This window comes from Hippichthys cyanospilos, chromosome 1, assembly GCF_059441005.1.
Source record: "Hippichthys cyanospilos isolate Australia breed blue-spotted pipefish chromosome 1, RoL_Hcya_1.0, whole genome shotgun sequence".
NCBI lineage: Eukaryota > Metazoa > Chordata > Actinopteri > Syngnathiformes > Syngnathidae > Hippichthys > Hippichthys cyanospilos.
This window is the reverse complement of record NC_142369.1, coordinates 26,643,465-26,660,834: the sequence shown is the minus strand read 5'-3', so window position 1 is coordinate 26,660,834 and position 17,370 is coordinate 26,643,465. Positions and strand designations below refer to the sequence as shown.

Below are 17,370 nucleotides of genomic sequence, written 5' to 3'. Positions count from 1 at the left end.
GTAATGAACGATCAAACGATAGTGACTTCTTAAAATTATATTGTGGTTGCAACTTTTTTTCAAAATAATCATTTAGAACAAAAAAAACAATGCAGATAATACCAACAAAATTGTTCGACCGCTACGATTTGCTGTCATACACAAAAATAAAATGTACAAACTATGAACGGTATGGTGTGGCGAGCCTTATAGCATTGCTTGCCACAGAGAGCGCTCAACAAGCTTTGCCTTGAACGATCATTGCGTTGTCTCGCGAGAACGGCCTCAGTCAGTGGCGCGAATAAACAAGTACCTTCCTTCCTGCCTCCGGTTAGCTAGCAAACCAAGCAATAAAACTTTTAGCCGGATTGCGTTTATTATCGTTCGAAATTACAACTCAACCCGAGAACACGTAGTTTAAGTGTTGGATAACCTTTCGGGCACCTTAACGAAATAATGTCGGACTCGCGCTCTGACAACGACATCAGCCAAGAAGAATCTCAGGAGGAGGACATGACTCCGGCCGACTTGATCGCGAAACTGGAGGAGGTGAGTTGTCGCTGTATTGAACAACACTGGCCCAGTCCTAACGTTTCTGTCAATGGCAGGCTTGGCTAAATGAAAAGTTCTCACCGGAGTTGCTGGCCAACCAGTCCGAGGTGGTGGAATGTGTCATGGAGCAACTCACCCACATGGTACGGTGCCCTCACTTTTAAAAATGATCAAGAAAAACAACGTAAGTTTCTCTGATTAGACGCAGCGGCGTCGCCTTGGTAACGTTTGTCTAACGCCGACTCACGAGAAATTGATTCCAAACATCGCCGTTTATTAGTTTTGTTTGCTGGTTCACGTACATACTACTAAACTGACATTTTGAATCATGGCACGATCAATCAAATTTACACACAGACTCAATGTTCAAGCATATACAAACAGGGCCGTACATAAGATAAAGCAAATTATAGAATGTACAAAAGTAGGAGCAGAAGATAATGTATACGAGTAAATATGTCCGCACCCTCTTGTTCAGATGAGTCTTTGGTGATGAAGAATGAGCGCAAGATATTTATGTGGCCATTAGTAAAAACTGCGTAGCTCAATTGGAAAAAAAAAGCTCCACATGGGTTGACACAGTTTAAACTGGTCGCGAGTTCACTTTTAGCTCTGGCCTTCCTATATGAAGTTTGCATGTTCTCTCTGGCTTGCCTGTTTGTGTTTTCTCTGGGTTCCTCACACATTCCAAAAATGTGCATGGTAGGTATATTGGACACTCAAAATTGTCATTAGGTGGGTTTGTGAGTTTTATTTTATGTTTTATTTCTTTTAGCCTTTGTGTGCCCTGTGAAAGGCTGGCGGCCAGTTCAGGGTATACCCCCCACTGTCGAAGATGGACATTGGAGGAAAAATAAATTGATTAAATCACGAGAAAAAAAATAATTGGAGGGCAGCAAAGAGGCTGGGAGCAACATTGTAAGAGCTGCAGGAATTTTGGGCGAGTACGGGCGCTTTTGACAACAATCTCCCACCTTCATATATCTGGAATACAGATGACTTGTAATGGCCAAATGAAGATTCTTGAAGTAACTGAAGGTTTGCAGTCAATTAATTTGCACGTGGTTCAAAGCTTCATGGTGCTTCATTTGCTTTATGGTGCCATCAAGTGATCCAGAAGCCCAAGAAGTCAGCAGTGTTGAGTATTCTATGGCTTTTTAAGCAAATGATCTGAATGGGCATGTGTTACTATATGAACAAATTACAAGTGCTATAAGGATCATTTGTTATGGGAGTATTTTTGCAATGTATGCTAAAGCATTCCGGATCTTGCTCATAAGAAGCACACTGCATTACACACTTTGTGGGCATGCTTTAAGGGATGATATTCTGCATGTTTGCATTGTTTAATAATCACCAAACTCTGCAGGAGCTTGATAACAATCTTAATCATTTGAAGCCGGTGTGTCGGAGAGGGAAACATCAAAAACATGCAGGATACCAGAACTCAAGGACTGGACAAGCTTTATCTCGGACAAAACACTTAAATCCCCTAATCCCCAGTGTTCAGGTCGTCCATAGTAAGCTCCTGTATGTGTTCCCGAGAAGCGCAACAATAGCCGAATCCTACTCCTCCTCAACGAGCAGCCATATTAATGAGCAGTAGAATCTCATGTTGCGATGAATGAATATAGGAATTTTTATATGACAATTTTTTTTTAAATTTCGCTTTGTTTCTTTTATATGCTGACTAATTATCGTAATATGATGAAAAAAAAACTGTACAGAAGTGATAATTTCTCAAGGTTTCAGTGTGATGAATTATAACAATAGATTTCTCCTTGATTTTTGATGTATATATTCTGTGTGAAGAATTCTTTAGGCACTTCAACTTGTAACGTTTACTTACCGGTATATCTGACTTTGAAAATGTGTGCTTTTAATCTGGAAGGCTGGACTATATTCCCTGTTTTTACGTTCAGAAACTGATTGGCTGTCTCGCATCGCGTTTTGTGTCCTGTTGCTCCAACCATATCCGATAGATGTCGCTCTATCTTAGTCCAGGTAGTGTTTTTTTCACAAAGCATGGAGAGCCGCAACACAAGAATGAAAGAGCTTTGGAGCCGCAGGTTGCTGACCCCCCCCCGTCCTAAACCAATGTGGAAAACTGCATCATGGTCCAAGGAAGCGATTTTTAACTTTTTAGACATAAAGTAATAACAAAATTTATGTTTGGCGCAAGCACAACACTGCTGCATGTCAACAAAAGAACCCCTTTCTTCATTCTTTATTCCCTTTTAAATCTTTAATTGGGGCCTCAGTATTGCCGCAAAACGTAAATGCTTTTTTTTTGGGTTCATTAGAAGAGCCACATTACCACAGTAATTTATTTTTACTTCCTTACTTGAAAACATTGTTTGATTTTTTTGCTTTTTTTTCCAGTTGATTTCTACACTTTGTAGGACACTTGAATGGTGTAAATACTTCTGAAATTATTTTTTTATGGCCTCATTTGTTTTTTTTAAATCACAAAAACCTGGCATGTGACCAAAGGTGTGCAGACTTTTTCTGTCCATGGTGATTTACTGTATGATTGTGTATTCCACACTATCAAGTCATCCTTTCTTTTCACCAGGAAGAAAACCTGCAGAGGGTGAAGAAAGGTGACCCCAAGGCCAGCATCCATCGCATGGAGATTGACCGCATCCGCTTTGTGCTATGCAGCTACCTGCGCTCTCGCCTGCAGAAGGTCAAGCAGTTCATCAAATGTTAGTGCGCCTCAATGTTCCTTCATAACCTTTGACATCGTGGTCATGTTTTTGTTTGAGTTTAGATCGAAAGGTTCTTTCCGCATGTGCTTGAGAGGGAAAAGTCTCGCAGCCAAGGAGAACCAGCGCTGCTTTCACCTGAGGAGTTCGCCTTTGCAAAAGAGTGAGCAGAGCATTCACGTTCACGGAACCTCTTAAGCACATCCATTAATTATATAAACAGCTTTGAGTGTTTGCGGTCGTTGTTTAGCTGGAGCCTAAAGAAAATACCATAGTTCCTTACTTTTGAGTCACCATGCCCGCTGGCCTCGTGGTCCGCATGTCGAACTCACACCGCCTTACTGTGTGTAGTTTTGTTTGTACAGTAGAAAGCTTGATCACCTGAAGAAATCCTACAGTTCCTATTACATTTCCAGAAAGATTCATGCATTTGCCACTATGTGCTGGTACGTGGGCTCCCTCTTGTGGTAGGCAAAGGAATAAGAACACTATGTTGGTTTTAAATCTTTCTTTTACTCATCCAATACCTAAAACAAATTTTTAATATGTCCAGACATTAAATCCCAAGTACTTACTTACAGAGGTGGCGACGGACTTTCAGCGGGAAAAAAATGGAGGACTGACAATGACGGAAGCGGGGCAGGGCACTGGTCAATCAGCAAAAATAAAATGCAAGATACTGCTTATGTACTTATTTCTGCTTATTTAATTTTTTTACGTTTTTATCAAGCGTTTGGCTTAAGGGAAGAGGGAGGGAGGTAATACAAAAATGTCTGGTTGTAAAAATGGCATTTTAGGTGCATTCTTGCTGTTTACGTGTTGTGTATATGTGCATTAACCAGGTATTCTGCAAACACAGAAAGCCATCTGAAGTCTGTGGCACTGAGCCACATGCCCCCCATCCTCCAGTCACTTGACATGCTCAAAGCAGGTATGGTTTTCCAACCTGCTCTAGTTTTAAATACTGATTGAATACTGATTGTCTTCATCATGGTATTTCAGTACCAGCACCATGCCTGGACTCCTTTGTGTTCCTGCGAGTGAAAGAGAAACAAGAGAACATTTTAGTGGAGCCAGAAACTGACGATCAAAGGTACGTCTGTCTCTTGAGGCGCTCAGAATTTTTATGTATTTATTTTTTTTACATAAGCGTCTCTGGCAATTTCATCTCTTTTTCCAGAGAGTACGTTGTGGATCTTGAAGAGGGCTCTCAGCATCTCATGCGCTATCGAACCATAGCACCACTTATTTCAAGTGGAGCTGCACAGTTGATTTAAATGTCAAGGTAAGTAAGGCTCAAGTCCACACTGCCCCTTAAGCTCATGCACTCATGCAGATTTTTCTGTACATCTTACATAAGCAACTCCTTTGCTTTGTCATTAAGATTATTATATAAATCTTGTGTTCTAATTTAAGCAGTATTGTGGGCAAGTGGTTAGCACATTTGCCTCGTAATTCTTAAGTTCCGGATTTCAAAATCTTTGGGCTTCCTGTGTTCTCTTGGTAGATTGACTCCCCACAAAAAACAAACAAAAAAAAACCATGTGTGAATAAGCACTCGCAATTGTTTATCGGTGTGATTGTGGAATTCACCCGGCAATGTACGTAATGCAGCTAATATACAATGTACTTTGTGTTTCAGGTCCTTGTTTATATTCTGGGTGCTTTGGCCTCTAAATGGTCATAAAACAACTCAACGCGTGTGCTCCATGTGCGATTGGTGTCCCCGTAGCGACAAATGCAGGCACAACTGATCCACTTAATATTTTCCCGTTACTACGTTGTAATGCTGAAGAGGAATGGACAGTTTCCGTGCTGCATTAAAAGCCTGCAAAGGTAAACTCACCATTTGGGGTGGTGACCATGAGAGACATTTACTATTTAAACTGCTGATTTTAAACGTTATCTTCTATAGCTGTTGTTAGCCCCTTTGGTCGAACAAAGACCGAGGAAAAAAAAGAACCATATCAAAAAGCAAATTCTACCTAAATAGTTCCCTGTCCTCAGACTGTGGCCAGTGGCCCAAAATTTTATGGAAAGAGGTTAAGGCATATTTATTTCATCAAATTAATTGTTAGGAAAAAAAAATCAAAATGCCTATGCGCATTTCACTTTGTATCAAACATTTCCTGGTTGTCATGTGAACAGGCTATAGTGAGTTTTCCCATTGGCTGTAAATCTATACTTGTACTCAACACTTCACTTTGAGTATGGAAAAGCTTTGATTTTCTTGTGTGTCTTTTCATTTCTGTTTTCTAAGTTGTATTTTACCTTGTCTTCTCTTTGACATAATTGTTCTAATGGTCTCGTTATGTAATTTTCAGCGGGAGCAATTAGTATTCATTGTATGCACTCACTTGAATTGTCAATTAGTTTGACCCCATAAGAGAACAAGTTCTGATTGAACTAAGCTGTGCGTTCATGTTATTAATTATGATGCATTTTATTTTGCTAAGAGCTGCTTAATAAGCACGACTTTAGGTAATTGTATTTTTAAAATGTGACCAATAAAAATATCCATGAAATTTGTGACCATTTCATCTCCCTCACAATCCCAATTAGATGTTATGATAATGTGACTTCCCTTTGTAATGTATTTGAAGGCTTTAGTCGGTTGTGAGGCAAATGTTTATTTTGGTCCCGACATCTCAGCACGCGTCGGGTATCAAGCGCTCCCTTTCACCCACTGACTTCAGCCAGGGCTGACACGTTGGATGACGGACATGCTGAGAGTGATTTGTAATCCTTGGCGTCACGCATGCCATCATAGTCTCACCACCATTCCTTCAGGACAAAAGCAGCCAGCAGTGGTGCATTTTACAGATGACCCGTGTTGACTCCTTTACTGCATTTAGGATGGGGGGATGGGGATGGAAAGCCGTTTGGGGATTTATTTGATGTCTTTGATATCCAGCTTAAGGACCGTGTACAAGTACAAGCTTTATCCTCATTTGTAGGTCAACTTTGGCATGTTTGCATGACAACTATTTATTGCTGATAGGGCCACCACTATTGAATGATTTTTACCATTTACCATTACCAACTACCATTAGTTGTACATGTACATCTACATCACAGGTGTTGAACTCCAGTCCTCGAGGGCCGATATCCTGCAGGTTTTCCAGTTTTCTCTCCTAAACACACCTGATTAGGATAATTTTGAAGCTCCCCCAGAGCTTACTAATAAGTTAATCATTTCAATCAGGTGTGTTGAGGAGAGAAAACCGGAAAACCTGCAGGATACCAGCCCTCAAGGACTGGAGTTTGACACCTATAATCTACATAGAGCATAATATTATATGTACATTTTATTATTTTTATATATATATATATATATATATATATATATATATATATCATACGTACATCGTGCACATAATAGTATCCTAAAAGTAACTTACAGATTTTGCCTCAAAAATATTTCATGAGTAAACCTGAGTAAAGCTAGAACAAAGTGAATAACTTCCTGTTTGTCATCGTCTTCTTTTGCAAGTGTTTCTCCTTGATTACCAAACCAGACACGCTTAATTCTTGCTTGACAGCCCTCTGCTGGTTAATCAGAACACAGAGAAACGAGCAATCATAATTTTCGTAGTGACAGCTTAAATTCTTGGATAATACAGCCTTAGTGTTTTTGGGGGTTCACAACGATATTTCCTTTACTTTGGCAAGCCCCATGTGCTAACATTGCCTTAAATTGGGTGAGCCATTTGACCACTAGTTGGTGCACCAAGACAATAAACATCTCAAGACGGTCTTTGCTTACAGGTGTTTTCCTTTTGAGTGGGGCATCAGTCGAAGAACTGCTGTGGTACGCTGGGTCTACTTTTTAAAAATTGAATATTGCTTTATTTTTTTAGACTCTTCTTGTGATTACTGTGTGTGTCTGCAAGAAAGGTCCTTGTAGAAAAATGTGGCAAAAACAACTGTGGCGGATCGACCTATTTTTAGACTCAATAGACCTGACGTTGTTGACTTTTTTTCCGCCCAGCCCTAGTTGCTAGTGAGGCAAAACGGGACCAGTTGACAGCTGTATGCAACCCAGTTGCATAGTTGTTCTACTAATGCAATTATTTGCTCTACTAGTGGGGATAAAGATCATGCTTGTAAATGGACCTCACACTGAAATACGGAATTCAGTCATAGGCAAAGGTCCCACATTCCTCACTTGAACGCAAGGCATCTCTTAGTGAAATACTGTCAGAAGAGCAAAACAGAAATGGCTATCTCCAACAAGCTGGTCAGTAGAGCAAAGGGGGCGGAGAACAACAAGATAGCTGGGAGAGTATAAATGGAATGTCGAGCAAGAGCCTGCTGCGGGTGAAGGGAGCACAAGCACCTCGCAGGAGTACTGGCTGGCCACCATTTTGTAAGTAAGACGGGACGCTCTAAGCTTTTATCTTTACACACATTACAACATAGTAACAGGAAAATATTAAGTGGATCAGATGTACCTGCATTTTACACACACATGTTTTCTTTGTATTCAAAGACATCTCTGCAACACACCAGCAGTATGGAGACATCCAGCACAACGTAAGAACTTAATAGAGCTGATGTGCATGCACTCTTACGGCATCAAAATGTAAACATGTAATTATTTTAGGATGTTATCTAAATGCATGTCGCCATCTGTTCTTTTCTTCAAGTTTCCTACCCATATTTGGCCTTGGCTCAATGGCTCAGTCATCCGGACTAGTGGAGATCGCCGTCAGGCTGTGCTTGAACCAACGTAAACAATTATGTCCTCATGTTTGGGTGCCTATCCTGAAACCCCTGCGACCTTGCATCCGCTCCTCCCTTCCAAAGCCCGCATCAGCTGGCATCCCGCGCCAAGTCGGTCTAGACCAGACGCTTTCATTCTACCTCGAGAACTTGGACGATTACGATGACGATGACGGTGTTTTGGCCCCTGTCAAGAACAAGCATGTGGTTTTCGCTGACTCCAAGGGCAAGTCGTTGGCGGATGTGCGAGTGTTTTCCGCCGAGGAGGACCACTCTGACCTGGACCCTCTGCCGTCCCTCCAGTGTTTGGGTAGGATGACCGAGGCTGGTTACAGCTGCACGGTCAGCACCTGCTGCCCAGGAACGCGGCTAAAGCTGGGCTTCCCGCAACCCTCCGATAATTTCCAAGCCTTTCGTGCCAAGCTGGCCAAGAACATGGTCACCCTGGAGAACTGCACCGTCACCGAGCAAACCCTGAGAGGCACCGCCCGAGTCCAAAACATCAGCTTCCAAAAAGACGTGCGCGTGCGCATCACCTTTGACTCGTGGCAGAGCTACAGAGATGTGCCCTGCACCTACCTTCAGCAGCGCTTTGGTGGGCCGCAAACAGACATCTTTGACTTTGACATAGACATACCCAAAGTGCTGGACGCAAAGCGGAAGATAGAATTCTGCCTAAGTTATTCACCGGGAGGGCAGGAAAATACTTTTTGGGACAACAATAATGGGCAGAACTACACTATTGATGTGTGCGTGACCTCACATCTTTGTCACGGTTAGATGTGTCAAGTAGGTCAAGGTGCATGCCATCGAGCTCAACTCACGCATACTGGAAGTAGATTTTTTTTGAGCGTTATGTTTTTTGTTTAGTTTTTTCATTAGTGTGTTGTGAGCTTTGACTTTTTCAGTCAACTGATAAAAAAAAAAAATACACAATCTTATCATTATTTGTTTTCATTGAACACTATTGTGTGAGTCTTCACTACATGCTGTTTCAATTCTGCTAAGTCCATTCATTACAGTTGTAACATAGGGCAGGGGATCCTTTCCACTTTCGCATCTCTGGGATTCCCAAATAGGTCACAGGTTACTCGTCAGGGACAAATTAAAAGTCCCATAGCAGGATACAAGCTAAACTTAGCACAGGCCTCTTGAGATAAACCATCAGCAGGAGGCTTTGTGCACTCATTGTCCTTATCTGATCTGTAAGTGGAGAATAACTTAAATCAAAGTCTAGTCTCATGTTTAAAATACACATTTATAGACACATGACAAAGCAAGGCCTCACAACGTGAACAATATCATTAAAAACAGTGGGGTGGGCTCCAACCAGCGGGTCTGTTCGTGTGCTTGTCTTGTACGAGAGGTATGTCTCCAGGGTCACGTTACTACAGACTCATGTCCAGCAATGTGAAAATAAACCCAAACAAGTCCGAGGTGGTGTACATGACAATTCACGTGGCCACCAAATGCATGGAGCCCAACTTTGAAGCTCTCATAGCCAAACTAAGTTTGTATGTGTGTGTGTGTGTGTGTGTGTGTGTGTGTGTGTGGGAGAGGGGGGGGGTGCAATATGAGTATAGGAGTGCGAAGTGACAGGGGAAGGTCAAAAGGGTTAGCCAACGTTGGAAAGGTGCCTGTTGCTACTCAAAATTACATTTGCGAATATTTATATATTCTAGCTGACGATTTTCTGTGTGATTTTCTCCAGTCCTCATTTAGGGACACAGATTAGCTAGCTCCAACCCTATCTAACTGCACATATGCTCTTCAAGAAATTCAACATGGATATTTTTGGATCGTGCGAGGAAGCTGGAGTACCTGGAAAAAAAACTCAACCTCACATCGGGAATCAAGGCTATGCTAATTTCAGGTCAGTTGTGTTACCATACGATTTATTGTTTTCCTTTAAGTGGAAGTAGAGTTTAAAATGTTCTTAATATGTTGTTTGAGTCCCCCTCTTCTAAACGTGGCATTTTGATTCATATTATATTGGTGGTATATGAATTAAGTAAGCAGCTCAGTGAACGAGTAGTTAGCACGTCCGCCTCGCAGTTCAGGGACTAGAGTTCAGATCCACCTCCCTTTGACTTTCCTTGGTGGAGTTTGCATGTTCTCCCCGAGCCCGCGTGGGTTCTCTCCGGGCTCTCCGGCTTCCTCCCACACTCCAAAAACGTGCGTGGCAGGTTGATTGGACATTAAAAAAAAAAATGTACTTAGGGCGCTCAGGGTTCAAGTAACATTAAATCATGGGTCATATGTTTTTTGAGTTTGGTCATGTGAAAATATTTTTGACTTGACTTTGCGATTTCCCAAAACCAGGTTGATGTCACAGAGATTGGTTTTGATTTATTGATGTACTTTCTTTTGAAATTTTGATACACAATATAACAGCGAACAAAAACAACACCATAACTTATATATACCATCAAGAAACTGGGGATCATAAATACCGGTAGATGTTTTGTTAATGAAAGAAAAAGAATGTTCAGTCTTTAGCTGCCCGCGTTGGATGTCGGTGACATCGACTGCTAACACTTTTCTAGCCTGGGGGGGGGGGGGGGGGGGGGAAGCAGCATGCACACCCCCGTGACGAGGGTGTTTTGCTCTGGGTTTTGGCCGACACGGGACGAGCTCCGCGTCGGCCGCTCGGTTACCCCATCCCAAATCGTCATTCGCCTCAGCGTCCCACGCTAATGTTGCACACTTTGCAGCTCGGGTCTTTCTTGGCGTTGGCCGTGGTAAAACTCATGAGCTGGTGGTGTCCACTGATTTGTTCCACGGTACCCAGATCCAAACTGACCGGCTCTGTGAAAAGCACCTCGAGGATGACATCACTGGCGTGGCAGTACAACGGCTCCTCCCCCGGCCCCTGGGGGGCAGTGTATGTCAAGAAGGGGTTGCTGGCCAAGTCCAGCATGGGGAGGCGGCTTCTGCAAAAGCGGTCTCCCTCTGTTCCCACGGGGGCCAGCACCAGAACCACATAGTGGTAGGCTGTGTACATGCAATAGAAGTCAGCAAAGTAGAGGCAGACGTTAGGGTTGAGCAGGTGTCCAGCTGGGATCTGGAAGCGCAGGGGGCCGTACGGAGAGTCTTTAGGGGGGAGTCCTGTATCAAACTCAGTGTTGCAGCTAAAGAAGACTCCCTGCAGTTTGCCATTTATGGGAGAACCGTGACTTCCGCTCGTGTCTTTAAGGGCAGGGTGCATCAGACCCGCACACTCTTTTCTAATCCAATCAATCAGAGGACAAAGCACATGATTACCCTCATTATTCTTCCATTTTATAGTCCGTCATTCTTAAGCCATCATAATGCTCCGCTTACCTGATGCAGTCAAAGTAATCTGCATGTTGATTGCGATAAAACACAGAAAATTTCAAAAGCCTTCCCGCAGAGCCTTTGGCTTTGTCGAGGAGCTGCTGAAGGTGTTCTATGGCGTAGTCTGCCAAGTGAAAAGAAGCGCGATAATCATTTCAAAAGTCCGCCTTCCTTTCAAATGCTAATGAACCTAACGCGTAAAGAGAATTCTTCTTTCTTTTTTTGACACTTCTCGCACAGGATCTTATTGTCTATGCTTACATAACGTCTCAGGGCATACATTTGCATCGCTTTTGCCGTCGAACACTCACCTCCTGTGCAGAACTCCACCACTTGGCTCCACTCTGACACCAGGTAATCGCCATCGGGCTGCCGAACCGCAGTCTGCACGGCGACGCAGTACTCTGTGCAGGGGCTCAGGAACCAATGTCCCCTCACCGCCATGGGGAGGGGGACGGCCTTCGCCACCAGTTTGGTTGGCACATCCTGAAGGACCGAGAAGAAACATAACTGGATGCGGCTTCGCTCATTAACATTTCAAAGGAAATTTTAACGGCTTTGTAAATCAAGCTTCGGCCTCCGTAGGATTTGCATTAATACCGTGATATTCCTTTTATGCACAAGCAGCTGTAACTAGGAGACATTTAATGAAACCGGCTGCTTTGTTTTGGCCAAGATATCTAAAAGGCACCGCTGCACGCTCCCGAGGCCCACATAGCCTTGGCAACATGGATGATGTAATTTTGCTTTTGTAATTTTCTTTTATCTGTGTTCAAGAAATGTTTTTTAATCATCTTCGCTGTCCTAAGATGTTTTTGTTCTAAGTGTGCAAATTGAAATTCAAACTGAAATGGTTTTGTTTGAAATGACAACGAAAGCAATGAACAGAATACTAAAATGTCTTAGAAGTTGGAAGAGTTCATGCCCCTTCAACTTTTTCGATTTGTTATCTTACGACCCCAAACTTAAATTGAGAAGTATGTGATCGAACAACGCAAAGTAATAATGATAAAAATCACTTTTTAATAGCGCATTTCTGGCCACTCAAAGACGCTTTACAATGGATGCATTATTCATGCACTCAGACATTCATACACCGGTAGTGGCACAGCTGCCCAGCGGCAGGCTGACGGAAGTCCGGCTCTCATATTGCGCCTACAGCCTGTTTGGAAACACTAAAAATATAACAAAAATCATTATCTTAGTTATAAATATTTGTGGGCGGCATGATGAAAGACTGATTAGCATTTCTGCCTCGGAGGTCCTGGGTTCGTCGACAACTGAATAGGAAATGACCAAAACTTGGAAATAAACTGACCACAACATATCAGAACAGACTCAAGGGGAAAAACTGGAATATAACTCACGATAACTAAATATACTTGGACAGTGACGGCGTAAGAGTACCAAGGTAACAGTTCAACAGAGAAAAACGAAAAGAAAAGGAAACCGGAAACTAAATACACTCACAACCAACGAGACAACACGGAACACCTGGACATGAAACAATTGGAAGAGGAAGCTGATTGGCCAACACAAGCGGGCAGGTTAACGCAGACAGGTGGAGACAATCACACTGACGAGGACAGACATGAAGGGTATAAATCATGATCTAATCACATAATGAAAACACCACAATTAAAACCCCAATATCAACTCGCAACAAAAAAACTCCAACAGAACATCACTGTGTATGTGTGTGAGGGTCAAGCGCTGGCTAGTTTCCGCATGTGGCGGCTTTTTTGATCCGCTCTCAGGTATTTTCAGGGTCCCCGGAAGGTCACCAGGGGTCACCCCAAGGTCGCCAGAGTTTCGCCAGACGTTCCTATTGTTGCAAAGCAATTTCGAACCGGCGGACATCAAAGGGGGCTTTGCGCACGCTCGCCAGCGATTGGCCCTCACTGGGAGAGGGGCTTGGCCAGTATTCCTATTTGGTGTCTTGATGACTTATCATTAGTGCATCAAATGAGTTTAATGATGTGCATTTGCAATTAGTTAATGATGTGCATTTGCACTGATGACCACAGTAAGTGGTCTGTGTTGCATGTGTATTTGTGAGTGGTAAAAACGCAAGTACAAGTGAGTCACAGGCCCAGAGCTGTTGACTGCACTCATTTTCCATTTTGCATCAATTGGAACAGACTGAAAGGGCACAACCGCTCTTTTCTGCTCTCAGATTAGCCCAGAATGTCCGTTAACCTTACCAGACCTTTGCGAATCGAATTTTGATTTAAGCATTTCGCTGTCATTTCAAATGAGGTATCAGACGACAAAGAGTTTCATCCAGGTAATAATAGACTGGGCCACAGGCCGTTTGGGGTTGTCTCACCCTGTGTTTGAAGCGGTTGGGATCCCGGCATTCTTTGCGGCTCAAATCAATGAAGAAGTGCGTGGCTCTGGCCGTGTCCTCGGGAGTCATGTCCCACACAATGCGAAAGGAATCACACGTCACCTCGCATATTTGAATGTTGCACGGGGTGGCGAGAGGGGTGTCCATTTCTGTCAAGGGATAAAACAGAACATTTGAAAGCAAAATGACAGCATATCGTTTTTGAAATCCCTTCTATTAAAATCACTGTCACATATTTGCAAAACATAATCCCTTGAGCCTTGTGAATAAGTAAATGTGCAAATACGCCTGCTCTATATTGATAGATGCAAATAAACACAGTAGAGTGTTTTTCTTGCGCATCAGGGAATTTGTCACATTTGGAGGGGGGGACAAATTCTTTTTTTTTTAACTTGTTTTCAAATCAGAGGTCGTGGATACTTTTTAATCACTGTAAAAATGTGTGTCAACAAAAATGCTGCAATATGTGAAGATTTTTATAATGTTATTTGAAATGTTGGTAGATTTTTAGCAAGAATTATGAAAGTCGATGCACAAGATTTGCTTTCATGTCCCACATAAGATGCTTTGACTTGAAATTTAGAAAGGCGCGTTGTCAAGATGGAAATATGGCAGTAACGAACATGAACTACAAAGTCAACACTGTGACCGTTATTTCTTGAAGCAGAGACAAATGAATCCTTAATCCACGGATCATCTTTCATTTTGTCCCTGGCTCCCTTTTCCCCTCTGTTTAGTGGCCTTAACTGACATTTCCCCTCATTATGCAACATGAGACGCTTCCAGACGACTCTACGTCTTCGATAATCACTTCCACCAATCTCCCGGCAACCACGTCAGCATCATCTCTGCAATTCTATTCAATTCTTTTATTCACTTTTTTTTGGTCATGATTGTACCTGCTGATTCTTGTTTATACTCACAGGGCGTCTTGTATTTGCCAGGCAGCACTTGACGTGGTGAGATTTAGGTAGTGACTGTGAAAGGTGTTGAATCATCACTTGGTCAGCCTTTGGATCCACACCGCTGCACAAAGCCTTGAGTAGCAGGCCATGCTCAGCCACTTTTTGGGAATGTGTTTGATTTGCTGGCTGCCTTGTTTATCTGCAGCCCAGCACATTGCATGTTCCCTTTATTTCCACCAATCTGCCCATCTTGCACTGAGCGTTTTGCATATGCGCGCCTAAAATAACCTCAGTAGCCGTTTAGAAAGCATGATGCTGCTCACGCTCATGGTGCCGCATCACACACGGACAAAGATGCTTTGGCAGGCAGAGGTGCTGCCCGGACCTTGCATGATGGACAGGCTGCAACATCTCATTAAAGCTTGCGCACTGTGAAATGTGTGCGTTAGGCCATCCATCCATCCAAGCCTAAGGAAAAAAACAATTGCACGTGTGTTTTCGTGTGTGCCCACATCTCATCTCCGAGTTTCTTTCAGGAACAGAAAGTAGGCCAACAATACACTCTCACAGGACATTCATCAAAGCCTTCTGTCTCGGAATGCCCCATTTAAAGATCCAGTGCATGTGAGCACAGTTCAAATGCAGGTTTCCAAATCACTCGCACATCCCCGTTGCCCTGATTTGTACATCAGTGTTAAAAAAAAAAAAAGACAATTTTCTCAGCTGCGGCCCTAACTGTAATAGCCAGCTGCTCCATATCAGGCAAATTGGGTCTGTCTGATGGATCTGTCAGAAAAACACCTCATTAGTTTAATTATTTGTGTGTGCTCCACACGCTGATTGATTCCAACACGCACACACGCATGCATGCGGCTGTGCACACACACACACACACGGAAGATGCTGATTTGTGGAGCATCATAAGCCACAAAGTATTTTTCTTTTGTGTTCATCTTTTAAAAATAGCAATGACATTAAGTTAGATTTGCACTACTTTGAATGCCTCTATGAATGTTTGCATGTTTAGACTGTATGATGATTGGAAATTGTCATCCTTCCTGTATTGATGTGCCACATCTGGTAAAGTGACTACAAAGTTTGATTTGCAAGTGAAAGTAGGAGGATGAAATCAGGACCGCACTGGATGTAATGACAAATGATTCTGTACGAACTGCAGCTGCATACATCAGTGCATACAACTACTATATTGCATTCAATTTACTGGTCGATACATGAGTGGTGACAAATCCTGAAAAATAGGCTTTTACAATACACATCAGAGAATGTCTCACTCAACATTGACAAGTGTGTTATGATATCACTGCACAAGATATTCTATATTTCTGTTTATTTTCCAAATTTAAAGCTTGCTGGTGTGATGAAAAATAAATCCTTACTTGTATGTTGTCAAATCTGATATTTTTGGTGCTGCTTCCTTTTCTCGCTTCCGAGTCTCCTTACGTGCTGCAGTCACTGATAGATCCCACTGAAAAACTGATTAGGAGGTGAAACGAGCATACTGGATCCTCTCTCGCTCTGCCTCTTTCTCTCGTGTGCTCCGTCTGTTTCTCTCATCTGTGTGTGTGTATGTGTGCTACACAAACACTCTCACCCTTCTCCCCTCCATCACCCCACCCCTGCCGTCTCATTTTTGCTGTAGGCTTTGAGCATGATGTTTATTTGACTCTCGCGCAGCTGCACTGTGCATGATGCATTCAGAGCTAAATGAGGTGAGCTGAAAAGAGAATGATCAAACACTGCAAGCTCATCGGTGTGTTTAGATGCAATACAGCGTCACTTTTCCAAAGTGTCGCCCCGAAGCGCACTGTACTCCGCTACTATTATAAACAACAGCGCTCACATTTTAGTGGTGAATGGACACAGAGGCTGTGATTAAACATAAGTACAAAAAAAGCAAGACATTGATGTTGGAGAATATTCAAAATATAGTGGTTGTGACGTCCCAGTAACTAAACTGCACTTGTGCCAACGACAATGCCATATGGACTTACTCCACAGGGCATACCCCCCCCCCCCCCATCCCCCACCCCACCCCCAACAGCGCCATCCCACCCACTCTAGCCCTTCCTCAAGTGATGCCACATTGAGCCCAGAGTAAGCAGATTTGCACCAGCATTAGTTGTAAAGTGGGATGTTTTGCACTGCTTCCATGGGACAACATTTGGGATTTCACCAGAGATTAAAAAAGCAATGTCAAGTGACGCTCACCTCAGATTAAAGGCAGTAATCTCCTTTTAAACAATGGGAATGGATACACAACAAACATGACAATAATATGACAATGACAATAGACGTATTCGCAAACAGTGTTGTATACGATCTTCACAAACGTAAAAATAAACAGCACGAATTAACTCATATATACAGTTTAGATCAGATAAGAGCCCACTTTTATCAAGCTCCTGTCAAGTTTAAAGGGTCAAGTCAAGGTCTGAGTCCGAGACATGTTCAAGTCACGAAAAGGTCCAAATCTACAGTAAGTCGTGTCCACAAGGTCCAAGTCTAAAATCAAGCCCATGTCCACATCAAGAGCAAACCATAAGACAGAAAAATGCTATCACTCTTCTTAGATGGCCTGGAACCCAATGATTTATTCAATTTAAGGTGATAGGTAAATTGATTATTTATTGATGGATGGATGGATGGATGGATGGATGGATGGATGGATGGATGGATGGATGAGCGCAGTCTTAAACTTTCCAAAAAAAAAATCAAAACATTGAGATTGACATAAAACAGACACAGACAGACTGATACTATGATTACAACGAATAATTTTCTCAATGGACCTTGGAAATTCATGAGTTTCACA

The 17,370-nt window shown here is 42.6% G+C and overlaps 3 protein-coding genes across 6 annotated transcripts; 2 read left to right on the top strand and 1 right to left on the bottom strand.

Annotated features, from left to right (window-relative positions):
• Window positions 1–280: 280 nt before the first annotated feature.
• On the top strand, window positions 281–5,764 carry gins4 (GINS complex subunit 4 (Sld5 homolog)). Its single transcript, XM_088422684.1, has 8 exons — window positions 281–528; window positions 588–674; window positions 3,107–3,220; window positions 3,305–3,402; window positions 4,082–4,170; window positions 4,242–4,332; window positions 4,420–4,524; window positions 4,882–5,764. Exons 1-7 carry the CDS (start codon window positions 436–438, stop codon window positions 4,514–4,516), a joined length of 669 nt encoding a protein of 222 aa, XP_088278810.1. The 5' UTR covers window positions 281–435; the 3' UTR covers window positions 4,517–4,524; window positions 4,882–5,764.
• A 1,618-nt stretch (window positions 5,765–7,382) lies between these two features.
• ppp1r3c2b (protein phosphatase 1 regulatory subunit 3C2, duplicate b) lies at window positions 7,383–8,847 on the top strand. Of its 3 annotated transcripts, XM_088424735.1 has the most exons (3): window positions 7,384–7,608; window positions 7,732–7,775; window positions 7,889–8,847. In XM_088424735.1, the coding sequence occupies exons 2-3, from the start codon at window positions 7,756–7,758 to the stop codon at window positions 8,742–8,744; spliced, it is 876 nt and encodes a 291-aa protein (XP_088280861.1). In that variant the 5' UTR covers window positions 7,384–7,608; window positions 7,732–7,755; the 3' UTR covers window positions 8,745–8,847. The 3 variants fall into 3 exon arrangements, with proteins under 3 accessions (XP_088280862.1, XP_088280861.1, XP_088280860.1); XM_088424736.1 differs by lacking the exon at window positions 7,732–7,775 and having other exon boundaries at window positions 7,383–7,608; XM_088424734.1 differs by lacking the exon at window positions 7,384–7,608 and having other exon boundaries at window positions 7,620–7,775.
• Window positions 8,848–9,203: 356 nt separating this feature from the next.
• On the bottom strand, window positions 9,204–16,078 carry phyhip (phytanoyl-CoA 2-hydroxylase interacting protein). Of its 2 annotated transcripts, XM_088430437.1 has the most exons (5): window positions 15,935–16,078; window positions 13,612–13,781; window positions 11,594–11,768; window positions 11,289–11,406; window positions 9,204–11,191 (listed from the first exon to the last, which is right to left on the bottom strand). In XM_088430437.1, the coding sequence occupies exons 2-5, from the start codon at window positions 13,777–13,779 to the stop codon at window positions 10,645–10,647; spliced, it is 1,008 nt and encodes a 335-aa protein (XP_088286563.1). In that variant the 5' UTR covers window positions 13,780–13,781; window positions 15,935–16,078; the 3' UTR covers window positions 9,204–10,644. The 2 variants fall into 2 exon arrangements, with proteins under 2 accessions (XP_088286563.1, XP_088286572.1); XM_088430446.1 differs by lacking the exon at window positions 15,935–16,078 and having other exon boundaries at window positions 13,612–13,786.
• Window positions 16,079–17,370: the final 1,292 nt, after the last annotated feature.

What these genes read in the sequence shown, in the direction of transcription:
- ppp1r3c2b (XM_088424734.1), top strand. Translation starts at nt 7,711, where the DNA reads ATGTTTTCTTTGTATTCAAAGACATCTCTGCAACACACCAGCAGTATG. An exon ending in ATGGAGACATCCAGCACAAC is followed by an intron (nt 7,776 to 7,888) that starts GTAAGAACTTAA and finishes CTTTTCTTCAAG; the next exon opens with TTTCCTACCCATATTTGGCC.
- phyhip (XM_088430437.1), bottom strand. Translation starts at nt 13,779, where the DNA reads ATGGACACCCCTCTCGCCACCCCGTGCAACATTCAAATATGCGAGGTG. An exon ending in CCAACCGCTTCAAACACAGG is followed by an intron (nt 11,769 to 13,611) that starts GTGAGACAACCC and finishes TCGGTCCTTCAG; the next exon opens with GATGTGCCAACCAAACTGGT. An exon ending in GATTACTTTGACTGCATCAG is followed by an intron (nt 11,192 to 11,288) that starts GTAAGCGGAGCA and finishes TGATTGGATTAG; the next exon opens with AAAAGAGTGTGCGGGTCTGA.
- gins4 (XM_088422684.1), top strand. Translation starts at nt 436, where the DNA reads ATGTCGGACTCGCGCTCTGACAACGACATCAGCCAAGAAGAATCTCAG. An exon ending in TGCGCTCTCGCCTGCAGAAG is followed by an intron (nt 3,221 to 3,304) that starts GTCAAGCAGTTC and finishes GTTTGAGTTTAG; the next exon opens with ATCGAAAGGTTCTTTCCGCA. An exon ending in CCAGAAACTGACGATCAAAG is followed by an intron (nt 4,333 to 4,419) that starts GTACGTCTGTCT and finishes CTCTTTTTCCAG; the next exon opens with AGAGTACGTTGTGGATCTTG.